The sequence below is a fragment of the Adelges cooleyi genome, unplaced genomic scaffold, assembly GCF_023614345.1.
Source record: "Adelges cooleyi isolate 19-005CV unplaced genomic scaffold, UGA_ACOO_1.1 ACOO_flye_CR_arks_rails_tigmint_CR_PRNA_9, whole genome shotgun sequence".
Lineage (NCBI taxonomy): Eukaryota > Metazoa > Arthropoda > Insecta > Hemiptera > Adelgidae > Adelges > Adelges cooleyi.
The window spans coordinates 13,637,544-13,659,571 of NW_026096579.1; the positions used below are offsets into that span (position 1 = coordinate 13,637,544).

The 22,028-nt window shown below is 27.3% G+C and overlaps 1 protein-coding gene and 1 long non-coding RNA gene across 5 annotated transcripts; one reads left to right on the forward strand and one right to left on the reverse strand.

The window, feature by feature from the left end:
• Positions 1–2,064: 2,064 nt before the first annotated feature.
• Positions 2,065–4,087, reverse strand: LOC126846152 (uncharacterized). Its single transcript, XR_007686869.1, has 3 exons — positions 3,760–4,087; positions 3,640–3,675; positions 2,065–2,198 (listed from the first exon to the last, which is right to left on the reverse strand). It is a non-coding gene; the product is annotated as an uncharacterized LOC126846152 (long non-coding RNA).
• A 7,063-nt stretch (positions 4,088–11,150) lies between these two features.
• On the forward strand, positions 11,151–21,251 carry LOC126846134 (thyroid adenoma-associated protein homolog). 4 transcript variants are annotated; one of them, XM_050585318.1, is made up of 24 exons: positions 11,153–11,522; positions 11,611–11,681; positions 11,755–11,879; positions 11,943–12,167; positions 12,787–13,024; positions 13,094–13,257; positions 13,336–13,538; positions 13,667–13,839; positions 14,028–14,209; positions 14,378–14,531; positions 15,335–15,490; positions 15,606–15,944; positions 16,021–16,142; positions 16,335–16,493; positions 17,055–17,182; positions 17,463–17,727; positions 18,351–18,474; positions 18,542–18,775; positions 18,868–19,128; positions 19,208–19,396; positions 19,485–20,192; positions 20,249–20,405; positions 20,492–20,715; positions 20,782–21,251. In XM_050585318.1, exons 1-24 carry the CDS (start codon positions 11,408–11,410, stop codon positions 21,088–21,090), a joined length of 5,025 nt encoding a protein of 1,674 aa, XP_050441275.1. In that variant the 5' UTR covers positions 11,153–11,407; the 3' UTR covers positions 21,091–21,251. The 4 variants fall into 4 exon arrangements, with proteins under 4 accessions (XP_050441278.1, XP_050441275.1, XP_050441277.1 ...); XM_050585319.1 differs by lacking the exon at positions 11,755–11,879 and having other exon boundaries at positions 11,490–11,522; XM_050585321.1 differs by lacking the exons at positions 20,492–20,715; positions 20,782–21,251 and having other exon boundaries at positions 11,151–11,522; positions 19,485–20,089; positions 20,249–20,391.
• The last annotated feature ends 777 nt before the right edge of the window (positions 21,252–22,028 follow it).

Sequence of the window (22,028 nt, forward strand, 5' to 3'; positions counted from 1 at the left end):
CAAATGGTAAGTTCCTATAGGTACCACAAACTTTGAATATAATATGAATCTTCGTATTTTACGAAAACAATTTGTATAGTTTTATTACTTATTTTTTATCGAAAACCAGTTGTTTTTCTGAACATATTTTGTTTTGCAATTGTGTTTGACCTATTTTATTTCTTGCACGGTAGAATCTCGATGTTTTAATAATTATAGCAAATACCCTGATATGTCTAATTATTTTTATTTTACGTATTACCCTTAAAATGCATTTTTAAATAAAATGTTTTTTTATTTAAAAAACGCCACTTTTTCTAAGACTTAATGCAATATTTTCCTACAACTTGTATGGTTTTAAATTGCACGGTTATTTTTCAAATGTTGTTAGCAAAGTTAGCATATCGTTTTTACAACGACTGTTGCAATGTAAATAAATTACAACACCTCCAAGATTCGTATACTGATAATTTTCAATGATCTAAGAACATTATTTACATAATTTTGACACTAAAAATGTTTTAAAAAATCAGTACAGTGGGGTCGGGGCATAGTGGGGACAGCGAGATCACAGGTTTACAGGAATTTTAAAATCGGTGTAAATCGGTAGTTAGTATTTTCAAGCCAGTACAGTCCAAACCAAGCTCAGTATAAACCAGCAAAGTTATAAAGTATTAAATTGATGTGCTGTATTTACAAATAAGCATCAAAGCGTTAATATGAAAGTGATTTTATCCGAGAGAACTAGTACAGTAGAGTAAAGGCATAATGGAATCAAAGCAACGAGGGGACGGAGAGGTTACAAGTCTACAGGAATTATTATAAATAAAAATGATAAAATTGAATAAAATCACTTTCCGTCAAGAATAAAATCAATCAAGTTCTGTTGGAAGTGGAACATATGTTTTTGTACAAAAATGGTCCTAAATGCGTGATAAAAGTTGGAAAAAAAAAATTAAATATCAAAGTAGATCCTTCTTTACTATAGTAATATGTACGTTAGAAAATTTTAGCTGAATGTTAAGTTTTAGTGAAAAATTGCCTATACAATGCGCCTTAATAAATGCTAGAATAGAGGCCCCTTAAAGTAACATTTTATAAAGGTAAAATGTTATTATCGAAATATTATAATTTTTAAAAATTAACAAGTGTAACATTGGAAGTATTATTTTAAAATTTGAAAATAATCTATTTATTAATAAGTATTTCATCTCCTTCCAAAACATTATTTTGTTTGCAAACATATTTTATTGTTCACGTATTTCTAGATCACTAGTACACTAACAGGCAATTCATTTAGTAAAATGAATACTACAGCTCATTTATAAAACTCGAATAGTGACATATCTGTTAATTAACAATCAGCATCGTGTAGTTTATAAAAGCTACCAATGTCTAACGCTGTCATCATGAAATGGTTCTTGACGAATTTGCTTTCGGTCAGGTTAGGTTGAATTAGCACCAGTATGATACTTAAGGTGACAAGGCATTACTGTGATTGTACAAAAACGTTTAGACCACACCTTATGCCGTATTAAACACCAAACCTTTTGCTAATGAGAGCTTATTACTGTGAAATATTAAAAAAAAAAAAAAAAAAGTGCTTAATTAAAAATGAATTACATAAAATTAACGGCGATAGTTTATTGTTTAGTTATTGCGTTTAACCCTGTTAACGAAGATATTAACTTACTAACGTTTCTTAATAGCCATATTATTAGTATAATTTGTAATGATCGATGAACCTAAGAATTATAAGCACTGAAGTTCAAAACCGAAATGATTTTATTTAGGTTATTAATTACAAAAAACCGTTTTTTTCTGGTTTTTACACCTACGCACGTTGAAATTTTGGACATAGGTCTAGTTACCGGAACAGGTTTTTAAAACAGAAATCATATATAATTATTGTCGGTACTCTTGTGAGCTGTGGCAACGATTAAAAGAACTGTTTTTTTTTTACATTTGTATTAGTAAAAACATTTAATTTCGAGGTGTATAATAATTATTTATTTAATAAAAATCATTTAATTATTTATAATAAAATAAATATTTATTGTTTTATTATTATTAAATATTGATTATTCTATTAATTTGTCGTCTTGTGGGTACGAATCATCAGTGCCGAGTTGATTGCTGAGGTTTGGTACCGGACCAAATTGACTTGGAGTGCTGATTTGCTGGAAGGCGTCTCGATAACCAACACGTGTCAGAAAAGCCTTAACAAATAAAACATTTTATAATTTGTAGATGCTTAAAAAACTAGTGTAGTACAAAAAGTTCCATGACACTTGAAATAAAATGAAGAGTAACTATTATTATGTGAAAAGGATATTATAATTTTTTTAATATTTTTTCACGGTGTAATTTTTTAGAAAAACTTCTTTACTAGTTTAAATTGTATTTTAGCCTAAATACAGGCAACATACAATACATATATATATAATAAATATATTATATATTATAATATATTATAATATATATATATTATAAATATATAAAATATTTGCAATTTAAGATGGAAATGCGTGGAATATCGCGGGACATTCGGAACTGTGCCGTTGTCATTTGAATTTTGTCTTATTCGAATAGACACCGGTTATCGATTATGACTAATACATAATCGGTATTTTGGTACATAATAAATAATAATTATTCATAAGAAACCTGACGTGCAGCTTCCCTTTCTATTTGTTGATTCGTTTTGTTACCAAATTCCTTAAAATTAAACAACATATGATTAGTTTGTATTTTATACAAACGTACTCGTATAGTATGCCTGCTATCGAATGACAGATGTTGATATGCCAATTTATGTCAATTACTGATAAGTTTTAAAATAAGTATTACACTAAGTGGAAAAAATAATGTGTTTAAGTGCGGCTTCATCAACAAACTATAGTTGCTAATGTGGAAGTTAATACTTGAAAATACATTTTTCTGATTTGTAAAAATAATAGTTGATTTGATGTCTAAATCAAATGATTTGCCATGTTCTACTAGTCCTTTTTAATATATTAATCAAAAATAAATGTTTGGATTATATTTAAATTGCTGGTTTCATAAGAAATAAATTTAACTATTTATAAAAACAATAAAACAATTTTAGAATTTCACTAAAAAATTGTCATCTTAATGGGCTTATGAAATCCTATCACAGATGTAAAATGGTATAAATGTACATTTGTGTAATTATATTACGAAATAATTTCCTAAGTATGTATATATAATATGGTACATATATATATATATTTTTTTTTTTTTTTTTAATTATATAATAAACCCAATTTTACTCTAAATTTAATAACAATAAAGCTAAATTGCCAGTCTCTGAGCTAAAATTTTATTTGATTATGAGTGGTATACTACCTATTGTTTACCATCACGCCCTTATAGATATTAGATTAAAAAAAATACTTGAATCTTCACAAATAATACTAACTTTAAGTTATATTTTAAATCATGGAAAATTGTATTCATAATTAGAAATAAAACAATTCTTGGCTAAAAAATAATTATTATTCACAGATGAATAAGAAAATTATTATCATATAAACTTTTAGCTTTTCATTAACTGTTAAAAACGGTTTTATATTTTGTTGAAAAAATACTTGTTATTAATATTATTATTAAAGAATGTTAATTTTAATTAAATTTTACCTCATCTCCTCCGCAATTTATACTGCTGAATAATACCTGGAAAACAAATCAAATATAAATTTAATTACAAATAAATATAATGTACAATGTCTTTCAAAGTTATAAAGTTTTATACTTAACAGATAGTACTAAAACATATCGTAAAAACATGTTGAATATATTTTGGGCTAACATAACAGAATGATGTGTTTAAACTGCGTTTGTCAGTATTAAAAAAATCACTGTAGCTGCAAAAGAAGTCTACTGTTTTGTGTTCAACACGGTTACTTTTATACCAAATAACTTAAACCCCAACAAAAACCTAACAGTGAAAAAAGGCCAAGTTCCAGACCCCCTCCCAAAAAAATCAGCCTATCAAAGTAGCCAAGTCTGCTATTTTTTAAATTCATAGCCACACTACACTCCTACTTTCATGAGCAACACTGCTCTTTTATTTGTATTGCTTAACACTTGGCCAGTTTGTCAATGAAACATGATCTTTCTGAATGAGGCATAAAACAGACTTCACAATGTAGATATCACTACATTGATAGGCTGATATTTTTGGGAGGTGGTATGGAACTTGGCCATAACGAAACCTAAATGTTTAGGTGTTGTAATAATCCCAATACTATTTTTTGTTATTATTAGTCTTATTATTATTATCATGTAGATGTTGTAATACTTTTGTTGTTGTTAAATATTTGTAGTCTCGCGTATTGTCCAGTAGCCCAATCACGCGTTATTATGATTTAGTAATAGTATGATTAATCATTGTTTAGTTTAATATAAAAGGGCATTAGTTATAAGGCTAGACGCCTCAGTACTTAATTAGTATACGCAGCTATCTAATTGATACTCTGTGTCATTATAATTAGTATTGTCTTGAACTATTATTGTGTTTTGAAAAGTGTTAATTAAACATTATAAACTTGGTTTTGTCTCTGTATGAAATACCATTTTCATATCTTCTAAGTTTTACAAGTGTGCTGCTTAAATCTCTTAGTGCAGTACAGTGTACAATTACACTTTATAATAAACCACGTGACAAATGTAACAAGAACAAAGAACACTGTCATAAATGTGAACATGAATTAACAAAGACACAAACTACGACCAAATGATGGCTGACTAGAGACGTGGGCATCAACAGCGCTCTGTACCGCTGTAGCGCGGCAAAAGTCATTAATCCCCAACCAGCGCATTAATTTTGAGAAAATAGCAATTTTCAGATTTTTCCCTTTACTTACACTATTAGACCCACATTTTTGCCAAATTTCACGTTTCTACCTATACGGGAAGTGTCTTATCATTTTGATGATGAGTGAGTGAGTCAGTAACAAAAAAGCAAATTTTTAAATCCTCCCATTTTAAAACGGCTAAATATTAAGGCTTCAATTTTAGACAGTGTCCTAAATTATTTCAGCTTAGTGTACGACGTTGTACTGAAAATAAGTTTTGGAAGGTATTGAGTGGGTAAATAAAAAAACAGGAGAAATCTTTGGATTTTGTTCCACATATTATTGTGATCCGTTTTTTTTTAAATTTATTATACCTACCTATATGAATAATCGTTTTTCACAGGTGTACTATTGCGTGAAATTATTTATTTACTTTATTATTGAAGAATAATATTTAGTATCATATACCTAAAGGTTATACGCAGTAGGATAAGACTGATAGTTTAAAAAATATAGTGCGAAAAACAATAGCAATGTCAATACACAAAAAACAAACATAATACTTCTAAAAAACAAGATATTTTAAAGAATGTAATACGTTTTAGAACGGAGTTATGGTGAAGTGTACGGTGCTGTTTCTAACTTTACACATCACTCGACCGTACTTCCCCTCCTGTCTTAATTTTAAAGCTTTAATAATTCTAAAAGTAATTTTTCTGGTAGTTATTGAAAACCATATATCCCTCTATAATCACCTACTATAAGAAATATTGTCAGTAAATACTAATAGCTAATGAAATAAATAAGTATTACAACATTTATAAGTTTTATAAATGTTGGAAATCTTATAATATAAAAATCATTAACCAAAATTTCTTGAAATTAATTAATGAATGTTGATCACTCTGGATTTTTACTGGAAAGTACCTAATTAAAGAAATAATACATAGAAGTTACTCGCCTAATAGATGTAGGTATAATTTAGTTTTAAGCTCAGTATCTTTTACATTCAGTAAATTGGTAATTATAAGTTACATATTATATAATGTTATTCTTGACTAAGTCAGCCGACAGCCTTAAAAAGGTTTCCTTATTTTCTAGATAAATAATTTATCATTTATTCATATAGCAAGAATTATTCATAGATACAAAATTTTTACAGCCCTCCTTTCTCGTTGTACCAGACAATCTTACAAATGTAGTCATCCATGACTTGATTTCTTCATTAAAAGATGTGAACTTTTTAATTTTTTCACCTAAAAAGTACTTTTTAGGAACAATCTCTGATCAATAGAATCGCTACATAAAAAACCGGTTCAGCGGTATAGAAGATATTATGAGTCCAATTCTAAGCTCCAAATCGAACTTAAAAAAAGTTATTCTAATCAATTACTATTTTATCCGTTCTTTAAATATAAAAATATTTTAGTGAAATTATTTATTTGATGAAATTTATTTTTTTCATTTTTCAAACAAAAAAAGCTAATAAATGATCTACCTAACTACATGTCTTTGAATAATGATCATGCCGATAACGGACAAGATATAGTTCATTTATTTGCGAAATACTTTTTTAATGTATACACAGAACAAAACGTTCATTCATCTAATACTTTAAAAATTTTACAAAGTACAAATGTTCTCTTCTATAAACAACATTGAAATAAATTTAATAGATGTATTTACGAAATAAATTCAATTAACACAAAGTCTAGTATGTATAGACTATAGAGGTCCCGATGGTATATCTGCTTTTTTTCTAAAAAAATGCGTACTCATTTTGTCACCCATCATTCTTCTTTTATTTAATAATTCATTGATAACTGAAATATTTCCTGATTATTGGAAAACAACATTTATTACACCTATTTTTAAAAAAGGTAACCATGAAAATATTTGTTACTATAGGCCAATTTCCAAAATTTCTTTAATCGTAAAAATATTTTCTAAAATCATATCTCTAAAAATAACTCCTATCCTTAAGAATGTTTTGGTAGAAGTACAACACGGATTTCATAGAAACCGATCCACTATAACCAATATTGCGATTTTTAAACAATCTATCATGGAATCCTTTATTTCTAATTATTAAACAGATGTAATATTTACTGACTGAGAAAGCATTTGATAAAGTGAATCTTAATCTCTTGATACGTAAATTAGAAACAATCGGTATTTTAAACCCACTTCTCTCTTGGCTTCATTCATTCTTAATTAATAGATATCAGATAGAAAAATATTGAAATTTGCAATCAAATATTATTAAAGTAACTTCAGGTGTACCTCAAGGCGACCATTTATCTACACTTCTTTTTATTTTATTTATAAATGATATAGTAAATGTTATAAAATATTCTAAAAGACCTATTACTTCTAGCGGACGATGCAAAATTATTTAAACCTGTTCAAACCCCCTCGAATGTTACCTGTCTTCAATCCGATATCGATAGTTTTGTTAAATGATGTGTTGATAATGGCATTAAACTTAATATTAATAAATGTTCAATAATGACTTTCACAAAAAAAAAAAAAATGTTATATTAAATAATTATGTAATAAATTGAAGTTGTATTGAACGAATGAACATTGTAAAAGATTTAGGTCGGATATTTGACTTAAAGCTTACTTTTAGTGCACATATACAACACATAAAAAAAAGCATTATCAAGTTTATAATTCCAAAAAAGAAGCTGTTCCTAATTTCATTGTCCCGATGTTTTAAAAACAGTTTACTTCTCTCTAGTACGATCTCGTCTTGAGTATGCTTCTCTAATCTGGTACAACGAGTCTGTCTCACAGAACCATCAATTAGAGTCAGTTCAAAATAATTTTCTACGTTATTTGTCTTTAAAGTGCAATTTTTCGAGACTTCTACACTCAGGTTATGATTATATTACTATTATTATTTTTATTACCATTGTTACCAGTTATTATAATATTATAATTATTTGTTTGTCAATTTATAAATCTATGTTACTTATTATTTATGTTATGCCAAATGGAGTTTTATCTCCGTACATAAAGAAATTATTATTAAAAAATTAGTGCAGATGAGTGTAATGTGTTTTAACATCATAAATAAAAGTCAAAACAGTTTTTAATTATAGACAAGAAAAGATCAACATACGAAATAAAAACTTATGATTTTTTTTTTAAAACAAAATTTTAGAACCAAAATTTTAGATTTAATTCTAAAACTTTAGAATTCTAAATTTGTATTAACATTTATTCCAATAGTTTACACCAATTGGTCGGTTATATCAATTTGTTTTAAAGTAAAATGTAATTCGGTTCAGTGTTTATATTATAATGATTAGTATCTATCTGAAAATAGCTTTAGCCTTTATGTCTGTTATGTGTGTAGAGATGATAAAATGTATATTATTAGTGATGGAATAAAAAAAACTAACTCTCATTTGCAAGTATTTTGATTTTCAGGGATGAGATTTACATGTTAGAATGACATAATGTAGGAAAGGAAGAAGGTTTTCTGTTACTCTTGTTATTTTTTAGGTCCAATTTTAGGACCAAGTCAAAATCAAAGTAACATATTTAATGATATTACATTCAACAACCATTTAAAGTGTTTTTTTTTTAATTTACCTCAAAAAGCGTTTTCTGTATTAACAATATCATTTAAAAAAAGTCTAAAAACGGAATTGTGAACAACAGTCAAATGCAAAATCGACAACACACACTTACACATGTGTACATAAAAAAAAGATGTTTTTATTTACACGAAACTTATCATTTTGGAAGGCCGTACTTCCTGTTGAGTTGTTTTGAATATATTTTTGTCAAAACAACTACCTTAGCCTTTTAATCATAATCGAAAAAACAATAGAAACCAAATAATGTACTTGAATTTGCAATAATACAAAAACCTGAGTAATCAAAACATACTATCAAACGTTAGTGTTTTTTGTGTACTGTATATTTTATATGCATTGATCGTTGACATAATTTACACCACTGTTTCGAAAAATTACAATTTTATACACACACATTTCTGTACAACTATCTAAAAAACCATGAAAACCATGAAAATATTTGTTAATCACTAACTATTATATTACTTTATTATTTGGGATTTAATGATTTTTCAAATATTTTTGATAGAGAGAGTGATAACGATATTGGTCTATAATGGCTACAGTCCAATAATTATAATTACCGACTGAAATAATAGATAATAATTACTGACCAATAATTTTACCGATTATCATGATGTACTTTTACAAAGGCAAAATCGAGGTAAAAGATAATTAGCCAAGTCTTTGCCAGGTTTGTACAAAAATATTTTAGCTTCGATGCAAATCGAGAAGGTATTGGTTTTACTCTGATGTGGGCTTTTTTTTAGCTGTATACACTGTAACTTTTTTAATACTAGACCAATTCCTTCGAATAATAGGGTTGCCAACCGTCCTTCTTTGGGCAGGACAGTCCTACATTTGTATGATTTGTCCTACGTCCAACAAAGCTTTAAACTTTTTGTAGGACAATCCTATATGACAGTTATGTCCTTATACTATAGGGTAAAGTCTATGAAAAATTGAAAAAATACTTATTTATATTTCGTTATTATTATATTTAATTTTATCAAGTTTAGCTTAATCACTTTTAGCAGATTTGTTAAATTTTTTTATAGACCCAATTCTGTATCCGATGTGTATAAGTATATAATTAAGATTTAATTAGAGTGGCAAACATCCAATTGCTATATAGTTTGCTTAATTGCTTAATTGTTATAAATACTTAAAAATGTAGTAACTGCGTTCATTTACACGATATATAATAGTCGAAGTTAAATCCTCCGAGTCAAAAGTATAAATAAGATTCAATAAAGGTGATATAAATAAAATGTATAAGATTATTTATTAAAAATATACATATATTCTATTCATTATATTATATTCTGTTGACTCAAGGCCGGATTTGTTATTCGGATCCAGCTCCCTATAATCCCTGAAATACATTTTTTTAAATAAGTATACTCAATAGAAAGAATAATACAACTCAAAGACTTTAGGACTTCAAGTGTCTCAGCCCAGAAAACATCTAGAAATCACTAAGAAATCTGAAAAATATAATTATTTCTCCCTTTTGACCCCTTGGACATATATGGAAAAATATTGTCCTACATTACACAATTTGAAAGTTGGCAACCCTATCGAATAACAACTCTATAAATCACAAATTTTATCTAGTTTGTACTTTGGGGGGGGGGGGGGGGTAAAAGTTGAAAAAGTTTAATTCTTCACAGACGAAATTTGAAAAAACGAAAAAAAAACCGTACGAGTTTTTAAGTTAGAACTTTTACTGGCTATAATTTCGAGAAAAAGAGTCGGATCGAGTTGAAATGTATAAGAAATAATTATTTGGTATTTAGTTTCCTTTTTTTTTTTAATTCAGTAAGACAGTCAGTCTGATTTAATAATCTAACCAACACATAAGCAAGCTTGCATTAAATTACATTTTATATTTATTAAGTATGAAGTTTATACGATTATATGACCCTAGTTTGATCATTTTTAATAATATATCAGAATTGTTTAATCTAGTTTACAGTAATTTTTTAATATGCCGTATTCTAATTATCTACCTATTATCCCACGCAAAAGGTTCCGTACAACAATTGTTTTTCTCTTCACAAGTCTGTATCCGGCAATAGGTTCACTTTGGACTATATACTTATAATGTATAAATTGATTTGTGTGGAAACTTGAAAATTAAATATGTGTTTTATTCTAGTTGTTTATGTTAGGAATTTAAACTACAAGTATCATATATTCCGTTTTTCTTGTACTAATATATCCTTTAGGTACCCAATTTTGTTAAAAATATATCTTCTAAAAGACAAGATTGAAGACAAAGCTCATAAGATCCTACCTGTATTCTTTAACTATAGAATACATATGTAAGATGTGGTAAAATTAATTTATACTTGACAGCCAAATTCTGAAATCGTCAACAATTTTAGGTAAAAAGTACAAATAATGTTTTATTTAAATAGTAATATGAACAATTTGTGGGAAATTTCAATAAAATTATTATTTTATACCAAATAATATTAAATTATAACATATACTTATAAGTTATGTATATACTCTAATATAATGTAATTTATTATGAATTTTACATTATATAATTTTACATGTATAGTGTATACGATTTTAATTAGAGAATTGATAAAAATCTAACTACAATTTGCAATAAAGATAAAAACCTAACTAAAGAAAATGTTTTTGATATTAAAATACCTGTAGTATTACAGATTTTATAGGTTATGTAACATTTATTTCTTATCACGCGTTATCATTTTTTGAAGAACTACCCTCAAAGTGGATTTCTAAATCACCTTGACTACCTCCCAACTCTACTGATAGTATTCTTTTCTTATCAAATCCTCTCCGGAGTCCGGTGTCACAGTATACAGATCCCAGTTAGCTCATTTTCAAATTTTTGTGTTAGGACTTAGCACTTAGCAGTTACAATAATATAGTCAAACATAACTAAAAGGCTTAGTTTTTAAGTAAAAGCTTAAAGCAGTCAATTGTTTATGTTTACCCCTGTTGATTTTTAATTTTCCGTTTCGAAAATACTATGAGATGAGTGCAATAAATTTACGTTCCGTGAAACATGAGTTTTCTCATCTTAAACACAAGCCTGATGTTTTGCATTCTGAGCTGTTTGATGAATTAAAAACAATTCTAGAATCTGCGGGTACGTATTCATTATTATGTCGAATGGTTATTGTTACTAGTGTTATGGTTACACACATATTATTTACCTAAAATCAATGTCGTTTTAGGTATTTTTGAGCAATATGAACCAGTGATGTCCAATATAAATGATATTACGCTAATCAAGATAATCAAGCATGTAAATATTTATTATTGATTGTCAAATACATTAAATGAAAACATATTATAGTATTATTCCATTATGTATTTAGGCATGTGATGTTTATTATACTAACACTTTGTATAGTGAAGAATCCGTTTTCAAATTCTTAACTTTCCTTATTCGAGTGTTTATGGGTCATCGTACTAGTGATTCAGTTAAAAGAATTATTTCTAAGTTAGTAAATTTTGTTTATTAGCTATAATTAAAAACTAATAATCGTTTAATGTATTTTTCTAGATGTTTTAAATCATGTCCAGAGAGATGGCAACCAAAGCTGTATTTATTAATTTCTTCTTCACTAATTTTGCTTATGAAAAATGTGCATAATTTATCAGAAGTAGAGTACAGGTTTAAAATATTGAGTGACTGCTGTGAACAGTTTCCAGTGTGTATTACTGATTGCATTGATAATGTAACAATATTTTTAGAAATGAACCTTCGAAAAGCATATGCTGTATTAATGTAAGATGTAATTATTTATTAATAAGTTTAATAAAAAAATATTATACATTTCTTGTGTGTTTACTTAGCTAGTTTATTTAATTAAGCTGAAACGTTGTTGGTTAAAGAATTTTAAAGAATTCTCGTTTGGTACATGGCTAAAATACTATTAAAATGTTGTTTTATCTTTCACTTCTAACTATTTAAAAATTGGTATAATGTCCTCTTAATATTTATCTATTAGTACGTTTATATGATGGCGTTAAAAAGGGGTGAAATTAAAACGCATTCATGTCATTTAAACACTTTAAAACATTAAACCGTTTTTAAAATTAAAATGTAGTTTAAGAAATTAAAACCGTCATAACGCGATTTTTTCATTTTGCATTTTTATTATCACGATCATACCAGAGTTATTAGTATTCGTTAAAAATATTCACTAAACCGTATAATAATATATGGACATATAAACGGTTATAATAGTTAAGCTTAGCCGTTGTAAGAAATTAAAAAACTATTTAAATTCAAACCGTTTTAACGCTATTATATAAGCGTACTAATTATTGTGTGATATTTGCTTTATTTCAAATCCTATATAATGTGTTACACCAAATTTATATATAGTATGTATTTATTTTAGTGGAAAAAGTGCTCCTACAGAAAAGATATCAGCCATCAGATGTATTCATGAAGCATTTCGCTTTTTCCTCATCATTCATAGAACATGTTTATTTGGCATGCAATTACCGTTATCGCTAAAGGAATGTTTTTTCGAGTTGCTCGAATGTGATTGTTTACCAATGGAAACTCTTTTTAACTGTACTCAGTGCATAGTATCATATTACATAAGCACTATGTCACAACCAGAATGTTGGAAGGTATTAAGATAGATGTTAAATTTTTTCTATAAAATATAATTTATATATTTTAAAATTAATTATATTGAGGTTTGTCGGAATCAACTTTTGGAGCGACCAGATTTAGTTAAATCAAGCTTATGTGTTTCAATATTAAATACATTCACAGGAGACAACTTAAAACTTATCGATGATGTCAGCGGAGTATCAATATTTAGATTTCTTTGTAACATTGTTGTTGAAATTCATACTAGGTATGTTATACATTGAACAAAAATAATAGCTGTATGTATACCTAATTTAAGGATTGCACTTTTTTATATTTTCACCAGGAACTGTAATGATAGTAGTCTTATTTTATCTACAAGCAGAGTAATATTTACAATTTCTAAACGACTGTCTACTCGTGAAATACAAGCAGAAGACCAGGAACTTAATTTTTTAATCAATTTTGTGTGGGAACACATGGATCATTACATAGATGGTGTTAGACATTTATCTAGAGATACATTAATTAATATAGTCAAATTGAAAGGTATAATTATAATTTTTTATTTTATATCTTGACCTAGTCAAAAGAAATTCACATGAGCCCTATATTTTAGTGAAATTAATCTAAATATATGTAATTAACTTATATTTGTGTTAATATTTTTTTTTTAGATGAGTACTTATTGAATAAAGTATTGCAACGTGTAAGTGAGAGTAATAGAAATTCTAAAGCGTTCATTGTCGTTCTGGCCTTATTAGTAAATAAAATGAATTCTGAAAAAATAATAGAGAGCCTTCCAAATATTTCAGAAAATCTCTTAGTATTGACAAATACCAGTGTTCAAGTAAGTTAAAAAACATTTTTTTGTATAAATGATTATGGTTTTAACCATTTAATGGTAAAGCTGGAAATGCAGAAAAATCTTAGATCCAGGAAATGCAGAGCTTGTAATTCTGAACTTATTTATTTATATAGATTATTATTTTAATTAAATTGTTTGTATATGTTATTCAATTGTACTTAAAATTTTAGGCTGCCAGTATATATAAAACTTTGATGTCCGATAACTTTAACACTACTGAATTTGACTTATGGTTTAACTGTTGGCTGAAGCCATTGTTTTATCATAAAGACAGCATAGATATCAAGTATATTGAGCAAATCCTTCATAAGGCTGTTCAATTGACTCTAAATGTTTCCAAACATTTAAATGAGTATGTACAAAACTATTTTAATTACAATCATTTTTAATTTTAATTTATAATTATACTTATACAAATTTTGTAAATTTAAAAAAAATATAATTGTCATATTTTCTTATGCATATTGGTAAATAATAATCAACTTATTAATTTATAACTTGTTTTTTCTTATTGTTTTAGTCTAAAAAGCAGTAACGAGTTACCTTTAAAAATATCACTTATTCATTTTAAGATTGAAAAAGAGATGCAACGACTCAATGCTGATAGTTTTAACTGGATAAACCAAATTACTGTAACAACAATGAAAACAGCTCTTCATGATAATGATGAAAATGTAAATAGGCTTACATTTTTTTTTTTCTAAAACTACTAATTAACGGCTTAAAATTATAATTCACTTATAGCAACCTGGTTATTTAATATTGCATGAGTGTAATTTTTATTAGTATTAAAAAATGTGTGCAGGATTCTCGAGAACAATTTAAATGAAATAATTGAGTAAATGTTAATGGGTTATAACAGATTTTCTAGAACTACAGATTCCTCCCTTCCCACTATATCTACTTTTATTTTCAGAACTTAAGTCCTAAAACTACACCAAAAAAATAAAAAGTAAATTCCTCTTCCTTTTGCAAAAACATTTTTAAATATTATTTTGGTTTGTCTACGTATATTTATAATACTATGTGTGAAGATTATTCCATATAAATTTGGAAGTAATTAAAACAATTTTTAAAAAAGTTTTGCTGTAATTTTAAGATAAAATATAACTAAATTTTTGGGGTTTTTATCTCAATGTTGAAGAGGAATGATTGAATTTTTTAGTTTTTTGGCCAATAAAGTATTTTTGAGGTATAATTTTTGACCTATAGGTTTTTTGCTATATGAAGAAATCGGTTTATTGATTTATAATATACTTAAGATGTGTTTTACACATAACAAAAATAAAAACATTATTCAATTATTATTATATTTTTTACTTTTGTATTCGCGTTTGAATTTTTAAATTTATAATAATACAATTATTGTTGCTTATAAATAAGAAATTAAACATTTCTGTTATTTTATATTAGTTAATAATTTCTTCTATGACTGTTAAAATTTGTGGTTTATAATATTCAATTACTTTTTTTGTAGACACGTTTTATTGCTGTAAATCTTATTCTGGATAGTCATAAATCGACTCAAATATTTATGAAAGATGAACTCGAGTTAATGAAATACTTCATTACATACAATGTCAAAACTGAAGTGTCATCAACAAGACAAATCCATTTAAGTCTTGTTAAAAAAGTTAGTTTCATAATTTACCTAATAAATAATTGGATATAACTAACTTTTATGAATATGTTATAAAATTGTACAGCTTAACATCTATTAATTATTTGAATGTACAATATTTTCACAGCTCTTGGTAAGGATGAAGGAGAGTCAGTTATCAATTACAGTGAGAAGTGACGAAACACTTCAAATATCAGTAGTAGAAAATTACACACACTTTTATATCTGGTTGTTGAATTTTTGTTTCAAAAATCTGTTTTTCCATGAAAACTTTGCAAGACGTACATTTGTTCTTGGTATTTTTCGGCTGATTCAAACATGTTTGTCACCTATAACTATTTCAGAGTTTTATAGTGAAAAAAATATTTTATTATTATTAAACTGTCTATGGGATGATTATGAGCAAAATAAAATATTGGCAAAAGATATATTGAAGAACAATACGCAAGAAAAATTTAAAATGCCTGTAATACTTATAGTTTAAACAATGTTTATTTCTTTCTGAAATTAAAATGTTTTATAGAATCTTTTGATATTATTAGGTTGGAACTGTGGCTGATGATTTACTTAAATCTGTGAAACTATTGATGTCGAGTACAAATCCATCAGATTGCATAACGGCTGGATACTTATTAGAAGTAATGATTTATTTATCTCCTGAAAAGTATGTTCAATAGTTCATTAATAGTTGACTGTATTATTCTATACATTTTTAAACTGATAAGAATTATTCGTGTAGACTGTAAACAATCTGTTTTTGACAAAATATTTTTAAAAATGTCAAAAACTGTTGTTTTGGAACTTGATGTGTGTACCAAATGTTTTTATATAATATTGTGTATTCATATTTGACCAGCTTTGAAGAACATACATTTACAGTTATATCAGAATTTATGGTTGAACTAAAAAAGGAAATTATGTTGGCTGAAGAAAGTATTACGTTGGCATCTGCAAAAGGTCCAATGTATGGAATAATTCATACTATTAGGCATATAATAAATTCCTTAAATTGGCAGTAAGTATTAAAAAATAAATGTTTGTATTTAATTTTTCTTTTCTTCTTTTTCTTAAAATATGTCGTTATGTTAACATACTTACACCTTGATATGTTAGTTGCTAGCAAAATTCCAATTCTTCCTAATAACTCATTTAAATATTTTCACCTACTCTTTTTTTTTTCTATAACAATATTATTGGTGTTCAAGTGAAATATATTAAGTCAATATTTTGTAGTTTTAGTATTTTGGTTTTTCTGGTAGTTTAAAATGTTGTAATCTTTAGATTGATGAAACCCATGAAGTGGTATCTTGATTTTTGACTTAATGTATTTCACTTGTAAGCCAATAATGCATTAAAATATGTCTTAAGATAAACCCTGATTAAACCGAAAAACTGATTCTTATAAAAAGATCTTGCTTGTCTATATTACTGATAAGACGGAAAAATGTTTAATATAGAATTTTCATCTGGTCTTGTGTGATTCTGTTTAAGGCATATTTTATGAATAATTGTAATATTTAATAAAAACAATATAGTGGACATTCAATTTTAATAGAAATACTGTAATTTTTTCCAGAACTCTTTCAAACAAAAAACATTGGGTCATGCTTATTGAAGATATATCAAATATTTGTTTAAAATGTGAAAAAATTGTTTCGGTAGTAGTTAACGACTCATCTCCTGAAGGTCTCGTTCCTATGGATGGTAACTTTTTGTATTTAAACATAAGACTTATAAAAATATATTCTGTTTGTTACGAAAACAAGTATATTTGAAAGCTTATTATGAAAGTTATGTTTTATTTTTTTAAAATAATAATAACAATAATGTTAAAAGCTAAAAGGAAATTCTTTCTCACGTATACTTGTAAATTTGTTTGAGATTTAATAGTAGTAATAGGAAACTACTTTTAGTAAATAGCTTCGATTAATATTTAAATAAATATTAATTTAATATGTAATATTTTTAATCTATATATTTTTAGGTTTATGTCAAAATGATTGTCAAGTCACTTCACAAATGGTTTTATTATGTTGTTGGCGTACGACTAAAGAGGCATCGCTAATGTTAGGTGATATTGTTGGTATAATTGCTTTGCATGAACAAAATTCAGACAAATCTGAGTTTAACAACTCATTAATAGTAGAAATTTGTTCTTGTTTAACTATATTGTTATCTGAAACCAAACATCGAGGGGCATTTGAACAAATATTTGTTGCATACTCAAAAGTGTGCTCAGTCTTGTGGAAGTAAGAAATTAATTTTATGTCAAACATTTTTTTTTCAACAATATTAAACAAGTTCTTCATTATGTAAATTGAGTTTAAGCAGGGCTTTGAACTACATAAACATTTGTTTGTCTTCAGTTTTTGGGTTTTTCTGATTTTATGCATATTGACAACTACGGGTATTTTAAATTGTTAAACGCCAATGTTTTAATTCAGGTAGTACTGTTAATTTCAGGCTTTGTCTGTTCTGCACTTTAGAAGACGTAAATACAACCAATAAACTATTAACTATTTAATTATTTTATAAATGATAATTAAAAACAAATTCAAACTCTTTATTTAGTTAACATCAAATGAAAATTGATAATGTTTTATTTCATTATTTCATCAATTTAACATTTTCTCTTCTTAACTATAAAAAGTGTTGTAAACTTATTAATTATTAAACTAATATTTAAAAATGTTAAAACTTTGAGGGTTTTCTAGCTTCTTAAAATATGTGGGTTTCGTTTCGGAGTCCTGATGTAAAATAGTAATGAGCTCTTTTTAAATTGTTTTTGATTTAGATTGAATTTAATTTTAATATTTTAAATATTTTTGTTGTGAAATATATATTGATAAAAATGATTTAAATTTGTTATTAGATCACCAAAATTACATTATATTCCCTTAGAATATCTTGAAGATGTATTGACAGAGATTAAAAGTGGTATGAATGAAAAGTTTTGTGTTACAAGAAGAAGCGCTGGAATGCCATTTATTGTTCAGGTTTTTACTATCACATAATTGATAATTAATTTGATTTTTTCTAACTGTGAACTCTTTTTTTTTCTAGGCTCTTATTTGCACAAATCACGATAAACGGAAGGTTGTTAATTACACATTAGAAACATTGATTAGTGTTTGTGAAGTTCAACATGAAACCGAAATTCTTAAAACTGGAGTGGTTCACGCATTAAATGTTTTAAGAGCATTATTTCGCTGTTCTACTCTAGGAGAATTTGTTGGTCCATTTGTATCGAGAGCAATAATTGTGTCAATTATATTGTTTAACTCATCGTCTTGGCCAGTAAGACTTTTAACTGTTATAAAATAATTACAACATCTTTATTTTTTAAATATTTCTAATTATGGAGTATGAGTAAAATTATATTTTTTAAGGTGCGCAATTCATCTACTCTTTTACTAAGTGCTTTGATGACTCGTGTGTTTGGAGTTCCGAGATCATCAACTGAAGTGTCTTGGAAAAACTGTATGAACGGTCGAGTGTTCTTCGAAAGATATCCTGAGCTATATGACACATTTTTAAGTGAATTCAAAAAGTTTTCACCTACCGATTTAAGACCTTCATTATATCCGACTTTATTAATACTAGCAAGGTTATTTCCAACATCTAATGAAGCTACAGATTCGGTTTTCCCAGTATGACGATAAAACATACAATATAATTTATGTATTGAATTATATTGATTTTTTAAATGTATTGCTTATTGTGTTTCAGTTATCTGTTTACATTCCATACATTTTCAAATGTGCTCAGAGTCCAGTTATGAAAACTAGAATGTTAGCTGCAACCTCATTGACACCGCAAATAACTATAAACAATTTTGTTGAACATATCAATATTACGGTTAATCGACTTTTAAACAATCATTTGGAGGAAAACTCAGTTCATGGGTTGCTATTGCAAGTAAATATTTATTTATAAAATAATTAAACTCGGTCAATAAAAATCTTTAAAGGCTATCGTTTATGGTTAAAATTAAAAAATATTTCAGATGTCAAGTTTGGTACAGAACTTACCAAATCTTTCACAAAATGATTTAAGCAAACTAGTAAATTTGTGTGAAAGTATTTTATCAGAGTTTGATCTTTTCATTTATTCTTTTGTAACTCAAGAAGTGTTTTTAAGATGTATCACTTATCTATGGATTCAACTTGACAATTTACAATATAGCTGTGTTAATAGCATTTTTATGAAAACGTTGGACTCTATAATTACAGTATTTCAGTCAAATGTAATTGGTCGCTCGAAATTTTTAGAAAGTGGAATATTGTTTCTATTTTCTGTTTGCACAAAAGCGAAGATTGATTTTTCCAATGTCATGGTAAAATTATTATCCGTCGGAGTAAGATGTGAGACAAGTTTTGTGATTTTAGAAATGGTGTTAGATAATGAAAATCCAAATGACATTTGTGGCACTCTAAAGCAAATTCAAAAACATAAGAATTGGGATCGCAAAATATTACTTGAACATCTCATGGCCAATAATAGTCTTATTGAATTAGTTTGCAAACATTGTTCAGAAAAAGGCAGTTTGACCGAGATCAAGTATAAAGTATTGTCAAATTATCCACCGTCGTTGGACTTATATTTCACCAAGTATGAATCTATTAACGATTTTATATTAAGAGCGTTTACTCTTAGACAGGATAATGAGCTCGCACAAGCATTATCCTGCATACACAATCAAATGATAAAAATGGTAATATTGAGTAGGAGTATATTTTCAATTTTGATTTCAAGTTATTCAATTTTTAGGAACCTCCACAATCTTGTGATTGGATTAAATTGACGGAGTTATTAGAATATGTCTTATGGAGCCAAAGATATGATAGTTGTAAATGTGTTTCCATTGATATAATTGTGGACAATTATAAATCAATTTTAACTGAATGTTTGTCAAATATTAAACTATGTAAGTAAATTGACATAAAATTGTTGTTTTTTATTCAGTATATTTATGCTAAGTAGAATATACATTTATTTACTCTTGTTTTATAGTACTCAAACTATGGACTATGTTAATACGATGTTCTGAAGACGACAGTAAAGAAGTCAGATCTCGTGTCTGGAGATTTGTTGATGAGCATGCAGTTTGTACAAAAGCATTCGAGTCCCTGTTTGAAAAGTTTTCAGAACTCTTTAATGAATATCCGTCCGCTGTTCTTACAGCTCTGACATGTTGGGCTTATTTAGATATTAAACTTCCACAAGATCGCCCTACAGTATAAATAACCATACATACTTAGCTATTAGCTGTGTAATTTATTTTGATTAAATAAATATTTTAGGAACAAGTATTTGATGGTGGAGACACTTGCGAGTTCAAAGAGCACATGGTTCGACAGACGTTAGCACTGAGTACATTAAGTAAATTGACAAACAATCAAGACGAATGTATGAATTTGGAAATTGAGAACGATATCCACGAATGGATAGTTGAAAATTGGTTAAATATTGTTGATGTCAGCCATACAGTAATTAAGCTTACCACAGTTGGAGATTTAATAAGTTATGCAAAAGATTTTAACTCAAGAATTATTAGTGTATCCGAAATGACATATCCTTTCCAATTAATTGCACATCAAAATATGTGCTGATCTATGTGTATACTTTTAATTCAATATTAAAAATAACTGTTGATATCTGCTAACATTTCAATTATCTTGTAAAACTTGATTAATGATATTTAGTGGCAATTGTTTTAGCCTATTTAAGATGTAATCATGTATTCATAACAAACAATTTGTGTACATAAATAATGAACTGTTAACTATAATTAAATTAATTAAAGTGGTTTTAATAAATTTCGGCCTTGTTAATTAATTTACCGGTTAATTTATATAAGCTTCGTGGTATTATTTTTAAATTAAATAATTTTGTCTATGAGTAAAAGCCATTTCAGTTAAAAAACAGTACATTTTTTGTCCATCGCACAGGCTGAACCAGTGATCCGATGAGTAATCTGAAAACAGATTTGAATTCGTCATGAAGTTTACTTGAGATCGGTCAGCGTACTTTTTTGATAACTTATTCCTATTACGCATAAAACACGTTTGACAACTTTTATAAAATTTCAAATTAGGAAAGGGTTAAAATTAAAAATTGAAAAAAATGCTCTGACCAATCTCAAGTAAACTTCATGACGAATTCATATCCGTTTTTAGATTGCTTATCGAATTACTGGTTCGGCCTGTGCGTTGGACAAAAAAATGATGTGTTTTGGCTGAAAAAAACGGTCGGTATCCAGGGGCCTTAAATATACAGTAAGTACAGATTGTACATTATATGCCTCCTCCTCCTATCGACGACAGAGATGTCAATCGGCAATTATCAAGGTTTTCACTCATGAATCTCCTCTATGACTGATTAACAAAACGTTTGGCCGCAGTGACGTGCAATGGGGGGGAGGGGGGGCAGATACATCCCCCCGTGGGCCTTACTTTTTATACTTATAACATTGATGTTCATCAACATACTAAGTAATTTTTATGTACTCGTTGAAAACAAAATTTATCATCGAAAATATGTGCTGTGG

Excerpts from the sequence above, each read along its gene's own strand:
- LOC126846134 (XM_050585318.1), top strand. The coding sequence starts at position 11,408 with ATGAGTGCAATAAATTTACGTTCCGTGAAACATGAGTTTTCTCATCTT. Across the intron at positions 13,025-13,093 it reads CACAACCAGAATGTTGGAAG|GTTTGTCGGAATCAACTTTT; the intron begins GTATTAAGATAG and ends AATTATATTGAG. Across the intron at positions 19,129-19,207 it reads CTACAGATTCGGTTTTCCCA|TTATCTGTTTACATTCCATA; the intron begins GTATGACGATAA and ends ATTGTGTTTCAG.